Consider the following 21,539-nt stretch of genomic DNA (forward strand, 5'->3'; position numbering starts at 1 on the left):
TTAATGGTAGACTTTATAATGTGCATGCTGTTCTTTGTTTTAAAGCAGGGCTGGGAGTGAGAAAACAGTTTCTACAGCTGCAGCACAGTCCCAGTTTCACACAGACCTCTGGCTCTGTTTCACTCTGCAGAATTGCATATTGGACTTTGGGAGGCCAATTGCTATGGTACAAGTTGAACCAAGCTGTGATATTTATGCATTAATGTATTTTTTATTCTTCTTTGATGCCATTAACAATTCTTTTTTTAAAATATATTTTTAATTTAGATTATAGTGCCCCTGAAATGGTTTCCTCTTAATAAACCCAATGTTGGAGATTATTTTCACATGACATATAATGACATCACACCGTTCTTATTACTGAAGGCACACACTTTCTTATACACTTGAAATATTAACAAAAGGATATATTCACACACACACACACACACACACACACACACACAGTGAACCTTAATGTGCCGTTCTTATAGGATTTTCCTTTCCTCTAACCCATATATATATATATATATATATATATATATATACAGTACAGACCAAACGTTTGGACACACCTTCTCATTCAAAGGGTTTTCTTTATTTTCATGACTATGAAAATTGTATAGTCACACTGAAGGCATCAAGGGCTATTTGACCAAGAAGGAGAGTGATGGGGTGCTGCGCCAGATGACCTGGCCTCCACAGTCACTGGACCTGAACCCAATCGAGATGGTTTAGGGGTGACCTGGACCCCAGACAGAAGGCAAATGGGCCAACAAGTGCTAAGCATCTCTCGGGGAACTCCTTCAAGACTGTGGGAAGACCATTTCAGGTGACTACCTCTTGAAGCTCATCAAGACAATGCCAAGAGTGTGCAAAGCAGTAATCAAAGCAAAAGGTAGCTACTTTGAAGAACCTAGAATATGACATTTTCAGTTGTTTCACACTTTTTTGTTATGTATATAATTCCATATATAATTCCACATGTGTTAATTCATTGTTTTTGATGCCTTCAATGTGAATCTACAATTTTCAGAGTCATGAAAATAAAGAAAACTCTTTGAATGAGAAGGTGTGTCCAAACTTTTGGTCTGTACTATATATATATATACATACATACATCCTCTAACCCATATATATATATACTATACATATATTTATATATATTTATATATATATATATATATATATATATATATATATATAATATGCAGACGATTCATTTATCAAAAGAGACTTAAAAGTGAGGAATACAAGTGATTCAACAAAAGGCAAATGCACACAAGTAACACTCATAACCTAAAGTTTTAGTACAAGCTAGAAAAGAGAGTGATAGGGAAAGTGGAAAAAGTGAAATGTGGTAAGAATGCTTGCCATACTTATATTTAATCTGTAATCGTGTTATAATTGACAAGTTTACATTACAATTTCTGTGTCTAAAACAACTCCACACCATTCTGTTATCATTATAGGTACGTCCCTTTCTTCCTCATCCTCTTCTTGTATTTCACCGGCTGCTTTACACAAGTTAAAGATGAGAAGATGCCTTACACAGGCTGGCTGCTACTTGGCCCCAGTGCAGTGTACTATTGGTAAGTGAATTATTCCCTCAAGTCAATTGCAAGAATTTTTTGAGATGTAGAATTTCTAGTCACTGTGAAACCACATGCTCAAGCCAATTTATTTATTTAATGTATTTACAAGTAAACCGAATATTTAATGAAAATATGAGCCAACAATTCATCAGAATTTAGATATTAAATGTTCACGTTGTCCAAACATTAATGTGGTTTAATTCTTCAGGTATCTGATTACTGAGGGGCAGATCTTTGTCCTGTATGTCTTCACCTTTTTTGCCATGGTTGCCACTGTGATGCGCCAGAGGCGGATGGGCTTCATGTTAGACTGCAATGGCTGTTTCCTCTTCTATAACTTCATCATTACTCTGGGATTAGTTCTTGTCTGGATCGCATAATTGTGGAATGATAAAGTTTTGCGCAAAAAGTATCCCGATATCATCTATGTTCCAGAGCCTCTGTCCTTCTATACCTTACACATCAAAGGCAGTTAAATAAATAAATAAATAAATAAATATATAAAATGCTTTCATCAAGTTTAATTGCACTTTGAGTGAATTTGCACTCAAATTCTGGATATGGACTCAAGTTCCAGTGTTACTTCAAGAGATTGCTCACCCAGAAGTGAAATTTCTGTCACCATTTACTCACTGTCAATTTGTTCCAAACCTGTATGAATTTCTTGTTGACCACAAAAGAAGATAATTTGAAGAACGTTGGTAACCAAACAGTTGATGGTAGCCATTGACTTCCACAGTATAGGGAAAGTGAAAAAACTGTTTATTTACCAACATTCTGAAAATGTCTACTTGTGTTCAACAGAAGAAAACTACAGATTTAAAATGAGTGAGTAAATGCTCCCCTTTAAGGAGTTGGTTTTAAGTTTAAATCTTCACAAGGCAAACTATACAATGCCATATTTGTATATTTTGGTGGACTGAATAACAAAGTAATTTATTTATTGTGGCTTACAGTAAACATGTTGCTTTTATGTCCTTGTTTTTCCTGAATAAAGTTTGCACTCCCTTTATATGTTGTGAGTCATTAAGTGTGATCGTGAGCTGCACCTTGTGCAGTGGACAGTAAAATGTGATGGGTGGAATCTTATATCAATGTTCCTATCATTTACGTCAACACTGCAGTGGACTTTAGTTCCTACAGGTAATGACTCTTTCCCTGAACAGCAGAAACGTGTGTAGACATGGTGAGTTTGATAAACTCTTTGTCCCTTCTAAAACTAGACAAAAGTTTTTACAGAAAATATATTATTGGAGATTTGTTAAAAAGGTTTCTCCTGAAATTATTTTAGAATTTTTGTCATATAGTAAGTTAAAAGGCTCTATTATAAATGTTATTGCTATTTTGTTGTTCTTGTTATTAATGTTTTTTCTTTTCTTTTTCTTTTTTTTGCATGTTAAATTGAGACAAAATTGTAAAATTATTGTAAATATACTGAAAGGATGTTGACTGAATTGTTTGAATGATGCAGTTGAACTGTTTTTGGCATGAATATATCCATTGCTGTTACATTTTTTTCTCTTCTAAATTTTATTTTTCATTGATGCGTGGTACATTTTTCAACTCTGCTGTTTTTTAAAACTTTTTTCAGGCAAAATTCTTATCACAAACTCAGATTGATGGTGAGCTGTGTTACGCAGAAATCATATGTTTGTGATCCATGAATATAGTAAAATAAACTAACTGTTCTTTCTAAAAAAGACATATACAGTACATTAACATTAAGAAAATTGGTGGCATTGGTTTATACAGTAGTTTAATTGTTCTCATGCAGAGTTCAAAGAATGTTTCTCGCTTTATGACAAGAAGCGAAAGGGGAAGATTGAAGCCAAAGACCTTATTACTGTCATGCGCTGTCTGGGTACAAGTCCCACATATAATGAAGTGGACAGACATCTGCAAATCCACAAAATAGGTAACAATCTCATAATTAACACATTATATTAAATTGGGACTATGTCTTCCTTGTCTGCTCTTCCATAGTGTCAACTGTGCCTAACAGTGCCATACAATTGGACTAGTGGTCTCATTATGATGAGCATGTTGAAGCACTGGTATCAGGCATAATCTGAAGAAACATACTTTGTAGTTAATCCTGAATTTGAATTCTTTGCTTTCTTTAATGTTAGTGGTTCATACATCTTTTACTGTATCCTCATCACAGATAAGACCGGGGAGTTGGATTTTTCTACATTTCTAACCATGATGCACAGACAGATGCAACAGGAAGATCCTAAGACTGAAATTCTGGAGGCTGTGCGCATGACGGACAAACATAAGAAGGGCTACATCCTGGATTCTGAGCTACGGGCCAAACTCACAGGCTTGGGAGAAAAGCTCACTGATAAAGAAGGTAGAAATCATCTGAGATTTAGCTTCTGGGTTTACAGTACATTGTAGTATTCATCATAGCTAATCAAATTGGCAAAATTGTTTTTTATTTTTTTTAATTAAATATCAAGATCAGTACTTATTTGAATAAAATGTATAAATCCTGTTTGTTTTTTTTAAATAAATTTGACTTTAAATAAAATAATAATTTTATTTTAAATAAAATAATTGAAACAACTAACCCAATCATAACCCATGTTTAACAGACAGAATGAAATGTGTTGTTTAACTATTCTTTAATTGTGAATTTTTTTTCAGTGGATGAGCTTTTTAAAGAGGCTAATGTCGGCCCTGATGGACTTATTTATTATGAGGAGTTCACCAGAATGATCACACTTCCTACAATTGACTACTGATGAAGAACAAAGGCTTGGACTCTTACCCTACAGAATGCAATTATTTACTAGCAAGAATTACATATTTTTGTTCTGTTTATACATTGTATAAAAAAATAACAATTAATTAAATGTTACAATAAAGGACTCATATTTGGATATAATGTACAGCTTGATTCAAGTATTCACCACTAGATGGCAATCATGAAGTAATCTGAATAAATACGGCATGGTTGATAAACACTTTGTCATGAAATTCAGAATATTATTTTAATGATGTTTAAAGATTGTTAAGTGAATGAAATTGAAGCTGTTTGTTGTACACATACAATCAATTTTTAACCTGTTCACGAAATACAAAACTGAAACCTATGAGACACCATCCTTTCCCCAATCCAGGGCTTTCATGAACTCCTCCTCTTCAGTGAAGGACAACAGCTTGGTTGCTTCAAAACGCATCTTTTAAAATAAAGTCATCAACATAAAATGCTTTTGTTTTGTTTTTTTAGAAAAAAGTGCATTTAGTGATATAACTAAGTGAAAATGACATAGGCTATTCAAGTAATTGTAAGGAAACTGATGTCTTACCTTCTATCGTTTTAAAATATCTATTAGCTTAAGTTGCTTTTTAAAACCCGCACTGAGCTCAGCCTTCTGTCGTTCCAGTTTTCTGTTCTCATCTTGTAAGGTTTCAGACTTTTGTTGTTCCTGACTGGTTGAATCCTTAGGTAGGGTACACAAACAGCAGAGAAATGTGAAGTGAACAAAAATGCTAAATATAAATCTGAAAAACGTCTGGAGTAGGATGTGGTGGAAAACGGTTTACACAAGGTTTCGTTGCACATAACTTCACTTGGTTTATCTGAGTTGACGTTACCTTACTACTCTTTTGAGTTGTGTTTAAGTCCTCTCAACCTCCTCCAGAGCTCTATTCAACCGAACATCTCCTGCTGTATAGACACATGCATTTACATATACCTTAATAAAACATATTATAAAGATTGTGTTTCAGATCCAGATGTCCCGATTAAATATCTGTTTGTTAAAAAAGTTGGATCTTTGAAGGAGCTTTTAAACCTTAAACTACCCAAACATGAGATACTTTTAATAAGTCGAAAGTGAGATGACAGTGAATGTTTTTTTTTTAACTGACTCTACTGTTGTTCTCTATGTCTCTGTCATAAGGGGAAGGGTGAGTTCCAAAGATATCTGTCCCAGAAACCCTAGAGCAGTGTGCTCTGATCTCTGAGCAGCTGTGGTGTAGTCTCACTTTACACACGGAGGAATAATCAGGTTAAAGGGCTCATGCCAAGGATTCCATGGCTCTGGATCCAAGCAAAGCTCTAATTAACAGGAATTATGGCATTTATACTATACATCTCCTACCGGAAATTAGTTGAAGTTTAAAATAAATGGTCAAAGGAATATTTTTATTTAGATCAGTAATACTTGTTCTGTCATAAGGTCACTTTTTCAGTGGCTTGTGGGAAGATTTATTATTTAATAATATATTGCCAAAACTTCAAGTACCTTTTGCATTGCAGTCTTGATTCTTCAGCTAAAGCTCTTTGCTTCTCAACTTGAGCCTGCTGGACATTTGCAGTCCTCTGGTGTCTTGCCCTTTCCTCCTAAATCCTTCAATTTGCTGCTTAAAGTGCTGTTTTCCACATCCTTCAAGATTCGAAAAGAGATTTTGAGTAAGAGTACCTTGAACTGACTGAATAGATGAACTCACCTTGAACACATCTCAAAGTTACCTTACTGTTGCATTCATATGTGAGTCTGTTCAGTTTCAGTCGAAGTTTAGCCTTCAAAAATCTGATTTGAGCTTGTGTAAATATGAAATGAATGTATAAGCCATAATGCAAATAGTATAACAGCTCAGCAGATTCATTATTTGAAAGTTTTTCTCATCTCTAGCACTGGGCATGATGTCATCCTGCACATGTTCCTCGGTGAGATCATCACTAACTCTGTCCTCAATTATGCTGATTGTTTTAGCGAGTGAGAAATCCCCAAAGTCTTCGGGAATAGCAACATCATTAACCAGTCTGTGGTGCTTTTCTAAAATGGGAAGAAACTGTTGGTGCTACCCAAACATCTTTGACAGATTAAGGCCCAACTTCATCCAGATTTTATGGGATTTCATTAAATACCTTGCATAATTTTTTATTTTTTTTTTTAATGTTTTACGTTTGAATAAAAGTTTTGAGAATACACTTACTGTGGATTCTTTCTATTTCCTGACCCTGGCTTGTTTGGCTTTGAAGATTTCGCAGAGTAGATCTAGTTTCTCATGATCTACATAACACAATGGAAATATGTTTCTGTAACTAATGGGGTCTTGTATTTAATCCAAATTTGCAATGATTCATACATTTGTTTGAGCTGAACCATTGTAGGGGGCTGCTTAGATGTGCATTCTTTTTTTTTTAATCTGCCTTCCTAATAAGACAAAATGCTATGCTGGCAGACAGCAAAAGATGTTTCCTATGTTTGTCAAATTGTGAGGACCATTAACTAGAAACTTCAAAATCACAGTCAGAATCAACTGAGATATGGATGGAGATTGCTTTGGAGAGCACCTCATTTTGGTCCCTCTAAAAAAAAAAACATTATCGAAAACATATACAGTATTAAGATGATGATACACAGGGCAACTTTTTGAGTCAGCAGGCAACCAGGTGAAACACAGGCCCCACGATCTAACGTATCCAGAGACATACTACATTAAAAGATACTAATTAAAAGCACAGCCCATTTCCCTCAGATCTTTCTTACCAGAATCTCATGTGCTGTTTTTCAAGTTTTTTTCTATTCTTACCATAACTTTCTCTGCTTCTCGAACAAGTTCTGCTGTTTTTGCTTCTAGTTCTGCATTGAGACGCCTGAGGAGCATCGGAAATTGCATGCAGTTAGATATTAAGCATATTGCCATGTGATCTTCAATCCGCAATTCTTTATAGCACCTGTTGTGCAGTCAATTGATATAAATTAAACACAAAGCATTAGATAAACTAATGTGCATTTAAGTAATTAATCCATAAATACTTGTATTCTTTTTCTTTGGCTAGGAGGTCCATGTGTGGTGGTTTCTTTGAAGGAGCAGAGGAAGACCTGCTGGTAAGACGTTTGAGGCTTTTTAAACTGATTGGAAAATAAGTATAAATTGGAGTTATTAATCTTATTCTGTCTCCAGAAAACTACATTCTTTCCTAGTTCCTAAGCTTTTTGATAATTTCTTCCTTTTGGAATTGTCAGTGTGAACGCACTACTTTAGACTGTGTAATGCACTTTCATCGTCTCATATGCCATTCAGTGAGGCTATTTGATGTATACACACTTGATTTTTTAAATTCCTTTTTAATAAAAAAAAATGCAATCGTAAATTACGTGACAAATAAATAAAAGATAAAATCAGTATGATGTGTATATCAGACCATTAGTTATTTTATTGATATATTAACTGCTAAATGATTCCAACACAACACTACCCCCAAAATGAACTCTAAAAGTGCCTGATAAAAAAAAAAGTGAATATGGCTGGAATCTTGTAAAGCACTGAGAGGGATATTATCAATTCTTACAGACAGGCAGTTATGCTTCAGAACAGTGGTTGACCGATCATTATACTGGACTGAACTACAAGAAGTCGCTGCAGCTCCCTCGTGTGGGCCTCCGCTGGTGGCGGAGTGCGCATGCGCGGTCCCAGCAGCGCCATCAGCTTCCCCAGCGGTCACCAGTCAGCGTCTGTCTCTGAGTCTGAACCTGCAGCAGCTCCAAGTGTTTCCCTGCTCCTCACGCACGCGCAGGGCTAGTGACCTCAACTACAACTGCAAACCATGAATTACCAACGTGATCTATCAAAGCCGAGTCCGATTTGTCCGTGAAGTCAACAGGCGGTGTTCGTGATGTACTATCTACGGAGGAAAGCAGCATTCTCCAGGTTCAGGTTAAGGCCTAACGTTACTTGTTAGATCTCCATCCTCGTCTCAGCGGAGTCGCGTCGTGATGGCTGAAGACCAGCAGCAGTCTGGCCCCGGTGTAGGACCTTTAACGTTACCTTCCGCGGTTCAAGGATTGCATGGGACTGAGACCAATGCGTTGCAGCTAAAAATAAAGAGCTCGATCTGGTAAGCGCTGTCCGAGATATTAGCTAGTGAGTGAGTGAGTGATTGAGTGCTGCTGGATATGTGTGGGTAAAGGAATTGAAGGTTTTCCATCCTAAATAACTCTATTCTAGATAGTCCCTCGTTTACACTTGACAGTGAGTTATGATGACTAGAGTAAGTTAACTCTCTCCATTCAATTAATTCAACCGTTTCTTTCCTTATTATAATAATGATACGTTAACTTAACTTACCAGAGTTGCTGGTTTGTTTTTGGACACCGATATTTCGGTCTGAGCAGATTATTCACGTTACAGTTTGAGGTGGGTTAATTTACTCGTTCTGACCGTCGTGAACGGTGTAGTCGTTGTTTACAGGCAACGAGATGCTTTTGTAGTCTTTGTGAAAGTGTGAAGAAAGTGAAATGTCTGGGTCTTCGGAGGGATTTGGAGAACGGTTTGCCGCGACCACGCGCTTTCAACAGATTCAGTGGGCGCGCCTGCGGTGGTAAACAGCGGCGCGCATTTAAACGGCCAGTGTGCATGTGCAATGCTTTCCTCAGACACGACTGAATCCCAGAGATGTTGCTCTTCTTCATTTAGTTCCATTAGGTTGGTTTGCGATTTTCCAAAATGTGCATTAATTGACAGGGGAAGCGCTTAGTACTTAGTCGTAACGTAAGTAGTAGAGATGAAGACGTCGTGACACATGCAGCCATTGATCGTAATGTCTACAGCGTCTATGGCGTTAAACACGCATTTGTATTATTAAGTAAATATTGAGACTACAATATATAGCTTCTGTGTACATAGTCAATCAACAAAGTCTTGACTTGGATCAGTAGTTTTACCTGGAATTGATCATTGTTGGTGAACATTGCTAGTAGCAGCGAAAATAAAAAAACCGCTGACACGATATATTGCAGCCTCCACCCCCTCTCACCACCACCCTTGTTTTTGCATGTTTTGAGACATGCATCTGCTGCAGCGGCTATACTGTACTTCCACGTGTATTTACACTGTGTGTACATTTACACGCGCATATATGGCAGTATTTATTATTGGTGTTTTTGCTGAGCGTTTTGTAATAAAGGCCCAGGTATTTTCAACATACATATAACATTTTATTTATGTTTTTTTTTTTTTGGTTGTGCTCAGCTCTGTAATATTTCACCAGCAATAAAGTATGTAATTTTAAGTCCTTATCCAGTTCTTATAAAATATTGTGGTAATTTGTAAAAAGGTGTGGGACTCCTGTTTCCTGTCGCCTATTCCTTCACTTCGTCGTTGAAATATCCATTTATCAGTTCTTAAAATCAGTGGAGTGATGAAACCCTGTTGACATTATAATCTTAAAAGTAATTTCTTGGAAAGCTTTAATTAGACTGGTTTAGGAGGACAAATAACAATTAATCCAATCATTAAGTAACAGTGTTACTGAATGCAGTTTTGTCTGGATATAGTTGTGCTTGGTGGGCTGGGCTAGACTGTACAGTGGTGCTTTTGGAATAGATTCTTTGTATAAAGAATTATTTTACCAGTTAATTTCCTCTCATGCACACACACAAAATATGTTCAGTGTTTCCCACAGAATTAGATTCTATTTGCGGTGGTGTGGTGTTTGGGGACCGGGGAAGGGGGGATTCAGTTAAATATATCATATATATATATATATATATATATATATATATATGTATATATCATAAATATATAATATATTTTTAGTGACAAGTACACATTTCCATTGCCAACACTTAGTGTCAGATACCTTAAAGGGATAGTTCACCCAAAAATGAAAATTCTATCATCGTTTATTCACCCTCAAGTTGTTCCATCCAAACCTGTATGAGTTTCTTTGTTCTGTTGAACACAAAGGAAGATATTTGGATGAATGACAGAATCAAACAGATCTCGGTCCCCATTGACTTCCATAGTAGGAAAAAATATATACTATGGTAGTCAATGGGGACCGAGATCTGTTTGGTTACAAACATTCCTTTACAGGGTACAATTGTACCCCTGCTGGGATCATGTAGAGCCCTTTAAAGTAGCATTCAAACTGCAGTTTGGACCTTCAACCCGTTGGGTCCCGTTGAAGTCCATTAAATGGAGAAAAATACTGGAATGTTTTCCACAAAAACCTTAATTTCTTTTCGACTTAAGAAAGAAAGACATGAAAATCTTGGGTGACATTGGGGTGAGTAAATTATCAGGAAATTTAGATTTTGGAAGTCAACTAATCCTTTAAGTTGCTATATTCATCTTTGTTGTGAATTTGACTCAAGGCTGGAATTTTAGCTTGAAGTTGTGTGTCATTCGCAGTCGAATCCCGCTGTTCATTATAGCTCCAAGGATTATTGAATGGATTGACCAGTTGAGCAGACGTGCATATGATGAGTGGACTGTCTAAGCCTGTGCTCCTTGCCCTTCACTCTGAGCAGAGCTCTGAAGGTTTGGCCTGTCGATGTGATAGCTGATACCCCTATCTACATTTGGCATGCTGGTTGGCATGGTGCCGTATCTGTGGAAAAGAACCAGCTATTTGGCACTGGCACTGGCAAACCTTTTGGAAAAGAGATTGTGATTTACCAATAGTAAAGTTTGTCATTTGTACATTGATTATGGCCATTATTGATGCATAAATACTGCTCACTGAAGCAATACCTACTGAAATGAAGTAGGTAGCAGACAAATCACTGGAATCTCACCAGGTAAGGAAAAATAATTTACTTTTCCAACAGTCCAGCAGAGGGGGTTGTTTTAGAACGAGCTGTTATTTTAGTGCAATATAGTGATTTAGCTCTTTGAGCTTATTTTAGGGTTCATTTGGTTTATGTGGAATCCGTCATGGTAATTTTAGATTAACAACAGGCTTTAAATTTATAGTCCCGCTCTTAAGTTGAGTTTAGATGTTGTAAATGTGGTCCCTAATTTTTACAAGGCTGTTCATGTGTATGTACATGCACATCAGTGTGTGTGAAGGGAAATTGGATCGAATTGGGAGGAGGGGAAGAGATCCAAACACAATAATCACCTTCAAAGAGAAATGAAAATGAGCCAAAGCACCACTGGCAAAAAGCCCAGCTGTTTTTACCAAGCTGCAGTGTCTGAGAACGGCTCACAACTGCTGTGATGCTGTTAGATGATTCTGGTTTGGTTAAGCCTACATCTAGGCCAATGCTCAGACAATGGAAGGATATATGTCTGTGGTTTTGCTGCAGAAACATTCTATTAGGTCTGCAAAATACTCTCAGGCCCAATGAAGGTTAGCTTTCCTGTTTGAGAAGATATTCAGGCTAGCAATCATAGCATGTGTCATATCATTTCCTCTCTTTCTTTCTGTCTTTAGAAGCTGTTGGGCTTTACTTTGCATTTAGATCATATTTGCACAGCAAAAACGTTAGGTTATCAGTTATATGGAAAAAAAAATATATATATATAAATATATATATATATATATATATATATATATATATATATATAATTTTATTAAAATATGATTGTTTTTGATGCATGTTTGATAAAATAAATACTGCCTTGTTGAGCTTAAGACTCCAAACCTCTTTGAGCTATATGAGACATAGTATTTAGGTCATTCAAGGTAGCCACGCTCTGTTGCTCTGCAAGTTAGAGATATAGTTCTATACATAATATAATATTTTCTATTATTACACATACACATACTTTGTATGTTTTCTTGCTGTGGAACTTGACAAAACGAGCGCAAACTAAATTACAGAAATCCTGTCTGCCACCCCAGCATTTAAAACAACTTTTTTCGGACTACAAGTCGCACCTGAGTATAAGTCGCACCAGTTCAAAATATATGCCGTGATGAGGAAAAAAACATATAAGTCGCACTGGACTATAAGTCACATTTATTTAGAACCAAGAGAAAACATTACCATCTCCAGCCGCGAGAGGGCGCTCTATGTCTTCAGTGTAGGCTACAGGAGCACTGAGCAGCATAGAGCGCCCTCTGGCGGCTGTAGACGGTAATGTTTTCTCTTGGTTCATGTCTCTTAGTTCATTTCTCTTGGTTCATGTCAAATTAATTCTGATAAATAAGTCGCACCTGACTATAAGTCGCAGGACCAGCCAAACTATGAAAAAAGTGCGACTTATAGTCCGGAAAATACGGTAACTGAAGAGTGGGAAAACATCACAGTATGCATGCTCTTACATCTATCTTTTCCCTCTATGAGATATTAAGATATCAGTAATTTAGCAGCCGTGTGTTTGAGACCACCTCTCTGCTCACAGCAGTCTGGGAAGCAAATTTTTGGATGTGTATAATGAAAAGGAATGTCTAGAAAATATTTAAATGTCGCTTTTCCAGTTACTTATATACATAAATTACTCATATTTAAGTGTAGCATGTTGGTGTGCTCTGTGCTGATGGCTGAAGTTGTGTGTGTTAGTGCACACATGAGGTTATGTGATGCAGCACAAGTAGCTGAGTTCAGCAGGTTCAGTGGAGTTTTCTGTCTGTCGGTGAGAGAGAGAGCTTTCTCATCCTCAGTCTCTCTCTCTCTCACACACACACACACTGACACACAAATATCACACATGTAGGTCATGCTGACTAGCAGTAGCTTTAGTCTCTGTTGTGATGTCTGGCTGCTCTCAAGTCAGCACTCTGCTCATGTGGAATTAGCCGTGAAGCTCACAGGCCTCTGCCCTCTTCCCAGGACAATCTAGGATAGAGATGTCCACAACTATCCCTTCCAACCAGTGACACCGTGACCCCTCACCTTCCAGCACCCTCTCTCTCTGAGGGTTGTTTATGTTTCTGTTATGATCGGAGCACATGCGGCCAGCTGGAGGAGGGGTCTTAGGGGGAGGGGCAGTGACCGACAGGATAAAAGTCTGTGGCTTAAATCAGGCCACTGTTTACAGGAAAAACAAACCATTATTTTCTTTTAAAATCATTTTAAGTTGTGTTTTTCTTATAAATGAATGTATATATGTGCCGTATTTGCTTTATGTAGCTGTATGTAAAATTGTAATTCAATGTTAATACAGATCGATGATTGCATGAGATAAAAGTGGTGGTAGTTAATCCATGCTACCATTAAGAGGCTGTTGCCCCCTCACACCTCCCTCTTTGGTGCCAAGCTCAAGGGATGTGTGTTGTGCACACATACTCCAAAAAGCACACCAATGATTGATCATGAAAAAAGGATACTATCAAGCAATATCATACTGAAATTCCGTAACAACTGTATAGTTGTCTTGACAATTGCATTAACTTAAAGGGGTCCTATAATGCTCTTTTACAAAGTCTTGAATTTTGTTTTTGGGGTGTACTAGAAAAGGCTCTCATACTAGGTTATTCAAAAAACACATTATTTTTCACACATTTACATTATTATCCCCAGTCTGGCATGAACGGCTTGAATAGTTCCTGCATCAAATGAAGCCCTGCCTTCTGAAATACGAACTGTGCTGTGATTGGTTAGCTATTTAGCTATTATTTGATTTATATAAATATATACACTACATTAGTAATATATTTCTGTCGATTTCTTCAAGTTCAACTTATTTTGACTGTTATGAAGATCTTTAGGTTGCTGATCATATTTGATGATAGTTTTTACAAAATGGAACTGTAAAAAACTCATGATGTGATCTCTTATGTGCAGTGTTTGTAACCTGCAGCACATTCTCTAGTAGATGAAACTTCGCTTCTCATTCATTCTTAGACACTACTTGTTTGAACAAGTAGTGTTTCCCACAGGATTTTGTGAGACTGTGGTGGGTGGTCCTGGATCCCTCTGGGGGGTCTGGGGGCATGCCCCCCTGTAAGAAAAGGTAAATTCATAAATCTGGTAGACTTTGAGAGTTTAAAATTAAGAGCTCCAACACAGGTTCAGTGTGCAAACTAAAAGAAAAAAAGCTGGTGAATGAACTTGTTCTTGAAATTTAAGGGAGAGACAACCATTGACAACTCACTGATGAATTTGGAAGCCAAACAAATTAGAATAAAATAATAATAATTATTATTTTATATTATTATTCCTATGACAGCAGTTGTAGTTGTAGTGGTAAAAATAAGAGGTGGGTAAACTATAAATTCTGGGTGACCACATCGTTTTGATATTACTACCAAGGGTATCACTGGTTGTTCCCTCAAATAGGTCACACAATCACTAATCAATTCATACATTAATCTAAGTTCTTGTTAAAGAGACTCAAGAAGGAATAATATGGTTGAAATCTATAAAGTTTACTAAATGACAAAACAGATAGAACAATTTTTTTTAATGAGAGATAGAGAGGGAGGCTTATATCCAGGGTTTCCAATGCAATGCACTTGTACATAATGATTAGGGATTTGGGATTATTTTCATAGTCAATTAATCTGTTGAATATTTTCTCAGTTAATCGGTTAGTTGTTTGGTCTATAATATGTCAGAAAAATGTGGATCAGTGTTTCTCCAAAAGCACAGGAATGGTCCTCAAATGTCTCGTTTTGTCCACAACTCAAAGATACTCAGTTTACTGTCACAGAGGAGAGAAGACACTAGAACATATGCACATTTAACAAGCTGGAATCAAATAATTTTTAACTTTTGTCTTAAAAAATGACTCAAACTGACTAATCGATTATCAAAATAGTTGTCGATTACAGTTTTTTCCAATTGCTAATGTAGCAGGTGCAGATTAACGACAACCAAATTAATATCACAACAATGCCCTGAGTGCCTCTTTGTCCACTTGAGGTGATGGCTTGCTAATGATATCGCACTGATGTCAAAGCTGACGCGAATCAATAAGAGGAGAGTAATCGCTAGCTCTGTTAGCTTTTTGAGCTCTTCAGATCGCATAAATCAGTGCAAAATGAATAGTATGTTGTTACCATGACTAGCATGTTGTTAGTATATTTCTAGCATGATTAGCATTCTACTAGCGGTTTCTAGCATTATTAGCATGTTTCTAGCATGATTATCATGTGACTAGCATGTTTCTAGCATGATTAGCATGTTGCTAGCATGTTTCTAGCATGACTAACATGCGACTAGCATGTCGTTAACATGTTTTCTAGCATGATTAGCATTCGACTCGCATGTTTCTAACAGCATGTTGCTAGGATAGATAGATAGATAGATAGAAACAGTCAGATAGATAGATAGATAGAAACAGATAGATAGATAGATAGATAGATAGAAACAGTCAGATAGATAGATAGATAGATAGATAGATAGATAGACATAGAATGGTAGTTTAATTGAGTCTAGGGGCTTCAGGGAGTTTAGATTAGAATTTTTGGCTTGTGCACTAATGGGCCACATTCATAGTGACTAGACTGACATAATATAGGTAAATTTCTGCTAATACCTCCCTTGCTGTACATAAAGTACATCAATATTTTATAATACAACATTTGGAACATGAAAAATCCCTTTTGGTGTCTTACAGATTTTGTTTTGTTTTAAATAATTGTTAATGACACATACACTATAAGGCAGATATTAGCAATTTACATGAACTACATAACTAACAACATACTACATCCTGAAGAAATTGCTCACACTCAAATCGTGATTTGATTTCGATTAATCGCACAGCCCTATGCTCAAGTAACTATTCAGACTAGTACTTTTACTTTTACTTGAGTAAATATTTCTAGAAGAACTTTTACTTTTACTTGAGTACAGTTTTTGGGTACTCTACCCACCTCTGCAACTGACAAAGTTTAGTGAAGACGTAAGGCTCACCGCTCACGTGCCATCACTATGTGTTGAACCGGCGTTCACCTCCGTGTTTTGCTTATATGCCACTGACTGAACGGGCAGAGTCCTGTGGCTACACACGCGCTATGCTTTTAAGGGGGAAGTGTTAACAGGATTAAAAAACCGAAATAACCGACATGGGAAAATTACGTCAGTTAGAGGTTATGAATTCGGTTTTGATTACTTTTCGATTAATCGTCCAGCCCTATTCATTAGCCATCCAAAGATTTGTTTAAATTATATTCATATTTGCGCCGTCAAAATAAAAGTCCAGCCTCGAACACATAGGCCAAGCAGAAAAACGTATATATCGGCCGTCATGATATAGTTTGCCTTTCATAATCATAATATGAAGTATTTGTGAAGCTCTACTTTAGATTTACTAATCTAAAATTTGCTTAATTCTGTGACAATCCATGTTCTACAGTGTTTGACTGTATTCATACCTATTCATGCATTGCATGTAGGATATTTGGTCGCCCACTTATGTCTAGATTTAACACCACACAAACATTTCCAGATTGGCTTCATGCCACACATGACATATAATATCGCAGTACACTTATGGCACATTAAGGCTAATAGAGTTAAACATTGCTGTTGATGATCGCATGTTTAGCTTAAGTCAGTTCCAATCAGGTGTCGGCTTGAAACGTTTCAATAGCGTGTTGTTGCTACAGGAAGTGACATTAATGGGAAATCCTGTTGTTACTGCCTGCCTTGACAACAGTTGTGTGATCCTTTATCTGCTTCAGGACTACCTAGATACAGTTTAATGAGAGTTACCTGGCCTGAAGCCACATGGGAGCAAACAGTAACTTACCTAGTAACAGTTCATTAGTTTCCTGACCTCTTACTTGCTCATTGGCACAGTCATATGACTGACTCTCTAAGAACACCCATGCTACTTGGCTTTGGGCTCTGGCGTAAGTAAGCCTGAAAGGTTTTATATGGATTAAGAAGTCAGAATGTTGGAACAACACACTGCCTGATTGGATAGCCTATAATTAAAAGCCATAGTATGTGGTAAAGCTTTGGTGATTGGCAAATCAGGGCTCAACAGGAAGGATGGTCTGATGGCTCAGGGCCAGTACAAGAGAGATTTGGGCTGCTGTGCTTATTTCAACATTTTCAGAGAAAGTTGTTAATTATGAGGATGGATGATTGTAGATCAGTGACATGTAGCCTTCAGTTAAACTTTAATGCAAGTGCCTTTTGTGTTGTTGTTACGTGGGAATGCATTGTGTTGTGTTGGTCTAGTGTTCCTTTTGGTGTGTTTCTTTCTTGTTACCCTCTAACTATCATGACTCGCAGGTGGAGCTGATAATGAGTGACCTGATTGGGGACGGGAGTGATTGCTGCTACTTAAAGCCACCTGAAGCATGGATCTGGAGCTCCCCGCTCTCATGGCTTCCTTGATTGAGAGACTTGTTGTTTTGTGTCTATGCTGTAACATACGGTGTACATGCTGACTGTGGAATGAGACAACTGTTGTAAATCATTACTTTACTTTTCTAAGTTGATCTGTTATGTGGAACTTTAATATTTATTTTAAACCCTAATCATTTGGAGCATAGTAGGGAGGTGGGTGCCTCTTTTATTTATTACTCGTTTTCTCTTGTTTGTGATAAGTAGGGAGGTAAGCTTTTGTATATTTTGTTTATTATCTGAATTCTAGGTTAGAATCCTTAATATAGTTAGCTTTGTTTTGTTATTTGTTTTGGCTTTTCCCCCTCCTGAAATGTATATGCTCTTTACTACCTTATGTTTAATAAACTTACTTTTTATACTTTAAAGTATAGTTGGTGTTTTGAAGCCTTGGGAGTGAGAGCGGGGACTCCAGGGATCTTATTTGGATCCCTGTTATTTTGTTATGAATGTTTCTTCTGTTCTCTTTGAGTAGAGACTTTTGTTAATTCGTAACAGTTGTTTTTAAAATTTATATTATTTCTGTTGCTTGGAACATTTTCATGATTTATTAATGATAATGATAATAATATAATACAACAAATAAAATTAGTTTTTGTGATGTCTATGTAACAGGTCGTCTTGTGAACAAGCAGTCAGTAGTTACACTGATTTGTTGTTCAAAGTGCCCTGTTGTATTTGTGCCAGTTAACCTTTGGTTTTGGCTCTCAGTCTTTCTGTATAGCCACTGTGTGTTTTCATGGTGTTGTAGGAAATTAAGGGAAAAAAATTCTGTACTTTCTTCTGCAATGAAAGCCTCTGTCTCCAAGACAAATTCCTTGTGTGTGTAAACGTATTTGGCAATAAAGCTCTTCCTGATGTTTGAAGGTTCAAGTAATTCTACAGCTTTCACATGGAAAGTGTCTTTAGTTTGACCCTCTCTACTGTTCTGTAGCTGTATATAGATTCCATACTAGTTCATTCCGGTCCCTAAACATCCTGATGGTCAACACATTCTGATTGGCAGGAATATTTATACTGCCCCTCCCCCCAATGTGTGATGGAACATTAATCCAAGATACTTTTTTTTGTGCATGAGCACATGTGTTCCTGAGGATATATTGGTCTGAGCCGGACAGGGCCGACGGGTTATAGGATGGAAAGATGTTTTGAATAACACTGATTTATTAATAAAGCCAGCTTTATGAATGTTTCTAAAGTTACTCTTGTATCATGCTGATTCTTTCTCTTCTCTTTTTTCTTTTGTTTTGTTTTTTGCAGCAAAACCGTACAATCAAAGGTGGATTGCATTTTGGTGAGTATTTAATATGAAAAATGTGATGAAGAATGTTGACTCACTGGAAATACATTAAATACATAAGTAAAATAAGAATATTCTAGTAATTTACATTTCTTTTCATCATTTAAACATAATTTAAAAGTTCAAACAACAAAAACAATCAAGTCACCTTTATTTATATAGCGCTTTAAACAAAATACATTGAGTCAAAGCAACTGAACAACATTCATTAGGAAAACAGTGTGTCAATAATGCAAAATGATAGTTAAAGGCAGTTCATCATTGAATTCAGTGATGTCATCTCTGTTCAGTTAAATAGTGTCTGTGCATTTATTTGCAATCAAGTCAACGATATCGCTGTAGATGAAGTGACTCCAACTAAGCAAGCCAGAGGCAAGGAACCGAAACTCCATCAGTGACGGAATGGAGAAAAAAACCTTGGGAGAAACCAGGCTCAGTTGGGGGTCCAGTTCTTCTCTGACCAGACGAAACCAGTAGTTCAATTCCAGGCTTCAGCAAAGTCAGATTGTGCAGAAGAATCATCTGTTTCCTGTGGTCTTGTCCTGGTGGTCCTCTGAGACAAGGTCTTCACAGGGGATCTATATCTGGAGCTCTAGTTGTCCTGGTCTCCGCTGTCTTTCAGGGCAGTAGAGGTCCTTTCTAGGTGCTGATCCACCATCTTGTCTGGATACGTACTGGATCCGGGTGACTGCAGTGACCCTCTGATCTGGATACAGACTGGATCTGGTGGCTACGGTGACCTCGGAATAAGAGAGAAACAGACAAATATTAGCGTAGATGCCATTCTTCTAATGATGTAGCAAGTACATAGGTTGTTATGTGAAGTGTTCCCGGTTCCGGTTTACCTAATTAATGCAGCCTAAAAATCCTTTAACGGATTTGGATATTAAAAGCATATTAGTATGTTATGTGTAAGCCAAGTTAAAGAGATGGGTCTTTAATCTAGATTTAAACTGCAAGAGTGTGTCTGCCTCCCGAACAATGTTAGGTGGGTTATTCCAGAGTTTAGGTGCCAAATAGGAAAAGGATCTGCCGCCCGCAGTTGATTTTGATATTCTAGGTATTATCAAATTGCCTGAGTTTTGAGAACATAGCGGACATAGAGGATTAAATGTAAAAGGAGCTCTTCCAAATACTGAGGTGCTAAACCATTCAGGGCTTTATAAGTAATAAGCAATATTTTAAAATCTATACGATGTTTGATAGGGAGCCAGTGCAGTGTTGACAGGACCGGGCTAATATGGTCATACTTCCTGGTTCTAGTAAGAACTCTTGCTGCTGCATTTTGGACTAGCTGTAGTTTGTTTACTAAGCGTGCATAACAATCACCCAATAAAGCATTACAATAATCTAACCTTGAGGTCATAAATGCATGGATTAACATTTCTGTATTTGACATTGAGAGCATAGGCCGTAATTTAGATATATTTTTGAGATGGAAAAATGCAGTTTTACAAATGCTAGAAACGTGGCTTTCTAAGGAAAGATTGCGATCAAATAGCATACCTAGGTTCCTAACTAATAACGAAGAATTGACAGAGCAACCATCAAGTCTAAGACAGTGTTCTAGGTTATTACAAGCAGAGTTTTTAGGTCCTATAATTAACACCTCTGTTTTTTCAGAATTTAGCAGTAAGAAATTACTCGTCATCCAGTTTTTTATATCGACTATGCATTCCATTAGTTTTTCAAATTGGTGTGTTTCACCGGGCCGTGAAGAAATATAGAGCTGAGTATCATCGGCATAACAGTGAAAGCTTACACCATGTTTCCTGATGATATCTCCCAAGGGTAACATATAAAGCGTGAAGAGTAGTGGCCCTAGTACTGAGCCTTGAGGTACTCCATACTGCACTTGTGATCGATATGATACATCTTCATTCACTGCTACGAACTGATGGCGGTCATATAAGTACGATTTAAACCATGCTAATGCACTTCCATTAATGCCAACAAAGTGTTCAAGTCTATGCAAAAGAATGTTGTGGTCAATTGTGTCAAACGCAGCACTAAGATCCAATAAAACTAATAGAGAAATACACCCACGGTCAGATGATAAGAGTAGATCAACTCTAAGGAGAGCAGTCTCAGTACTATTATACGGTCTAAATCCTGACTGGAAATCCTCACATATACCATTTTTCTCTAAGAAGGAATATAATTGTGAGGATACCACCTTTTCTAGTATCTTGGACAGAAAAGGGAGATTCGAGATTGGTCTATAATTAACTAGTTCTTTGGGGTCAAGTTGTGGTTTTTTGATGAGAGGCTTAATAACAGCCAGTTGGAAGGTTTTGGGGACATATCCTAATGACAATGAGGAATTAATAATAGTCAGAAGAGGATCTATGACTTTTTAGGAAGCACCTCTTTTAGGAGCTTAGATGGTATAGGGTCTAACATACATGTTGTTGGTTTAGATGATTTAACAAGTTTATACAATTCTTCCTCTCCTATAGTAGAGAATGAGTGGAACTGTTCCTCAGGGGATCTATAGTGCACTGTCTGATGCGATACTGTAGCTGACGGCTGAATGGTTGCAATTTTATCTCTAATAGTATCGATTTTAGAAGTAAAGTAGTTGGGAAATGTCAACACTTGTTGAGGCTTTATTTTTCGTTAAATTAGCCACTGTATTGAATAAATACCTGGGGTTATGTTTGTTTT

At 37.0% G+C, this 21,539-nt stretch overlaps 2 protein-coding genes and 1 pseudogene across 3 annotated transcripts in view; 2 read left to right on the top strand and 1 right to left on the bottom strand.

Moving 5' to 3' along the window:
* Positions 1-2,674: 2,674 nt before the first annotated feature.
* LOC132097442 (calmodulin-like protein 4) lies at positions 2,675-4,519 on the top strand. Its single transcript, XM_059503160.1, has 5 exons — positions 2,675-2,760; positions 3,166-3,196; positions 3,349-3,489; positions 3,739-3,927; positions 4,224-4,519. The coding sequence occupies exons 1-5, from the start codon at positions 2,758-2,760 to the stop codon at positions 4,319-4,321; spliced, it is 462 nt and encodes a 153-aa protein (XP_059359143.1). The 5' UTR covers positions 2,675-2,757; the 3' UTR covers positions 4,322-4,519.
* Positions 4,520-4,669: 150 nt separating this feature from the next.
* Positions 4,670-8,021, bottom strand: LOC132098710 (testis-expressed protein 9-like; annotated as a pseudogene).
* LOC132106384 (DNA-binding protein RFX7-like) overlaps positions 7,960-21,539 on the top strand; it is a 35,161-nt gene continuing 21,581 nt past the window's right edge. Inside the window, exons 1-2 of one of the 2 annotated variants that reach the window (XM_059512017.1) lie at positions 7,960-8,433; positions 18,833-18,866. In XM_059512017.1, coding sequence (XP_059368000.1) covers positions 8,312-8,433; positions 18,833-18,866 — 156 coding nt within the window. In that variant the 5' untranslated portion in view covers positions 7,960-8,311. The remainder of the gene's footprint in view (positions 8,434-18,832; positions 18,867-21,539) is intronic. The other variant, XM_059512026.1, reaches the window with a different exon arrangement.

This window comes from Carassius carassius, chromosome 2 (genome assembly GCF_963082965.1).
Source record: "Carassius carassius chromosome 2, fCarCar2.1, whole genome shotgun sequence".
Classification (NCBI taxonomy): domain Eukaryota; kingdom Metazoa; phylum Chordata; class Actinopteri; order Cypriniformes; family Cyprinidae; genus Carassius; species Carassius carassius.

Excerpts from the sequence above, each read along its gene's own strand:
- LOC132097442 (XM_059503160.1), top strand. Across the intron at positions 3,197-3,348 it reads ATCACAAACTCAGATTGATG|AGTTCAAAGAATGTTTCTCG; the intron begins GTGAGCTGTGTT and ends GTTCTCATGCAG. Across the intron at positions 3,490-3,738 it reads TCTGCAAATCCACAAAATAG|ATAAGACCGGGGAGTTGGAT; the intron begins GTAACAATCTCA and ends TCCTCATCACAG.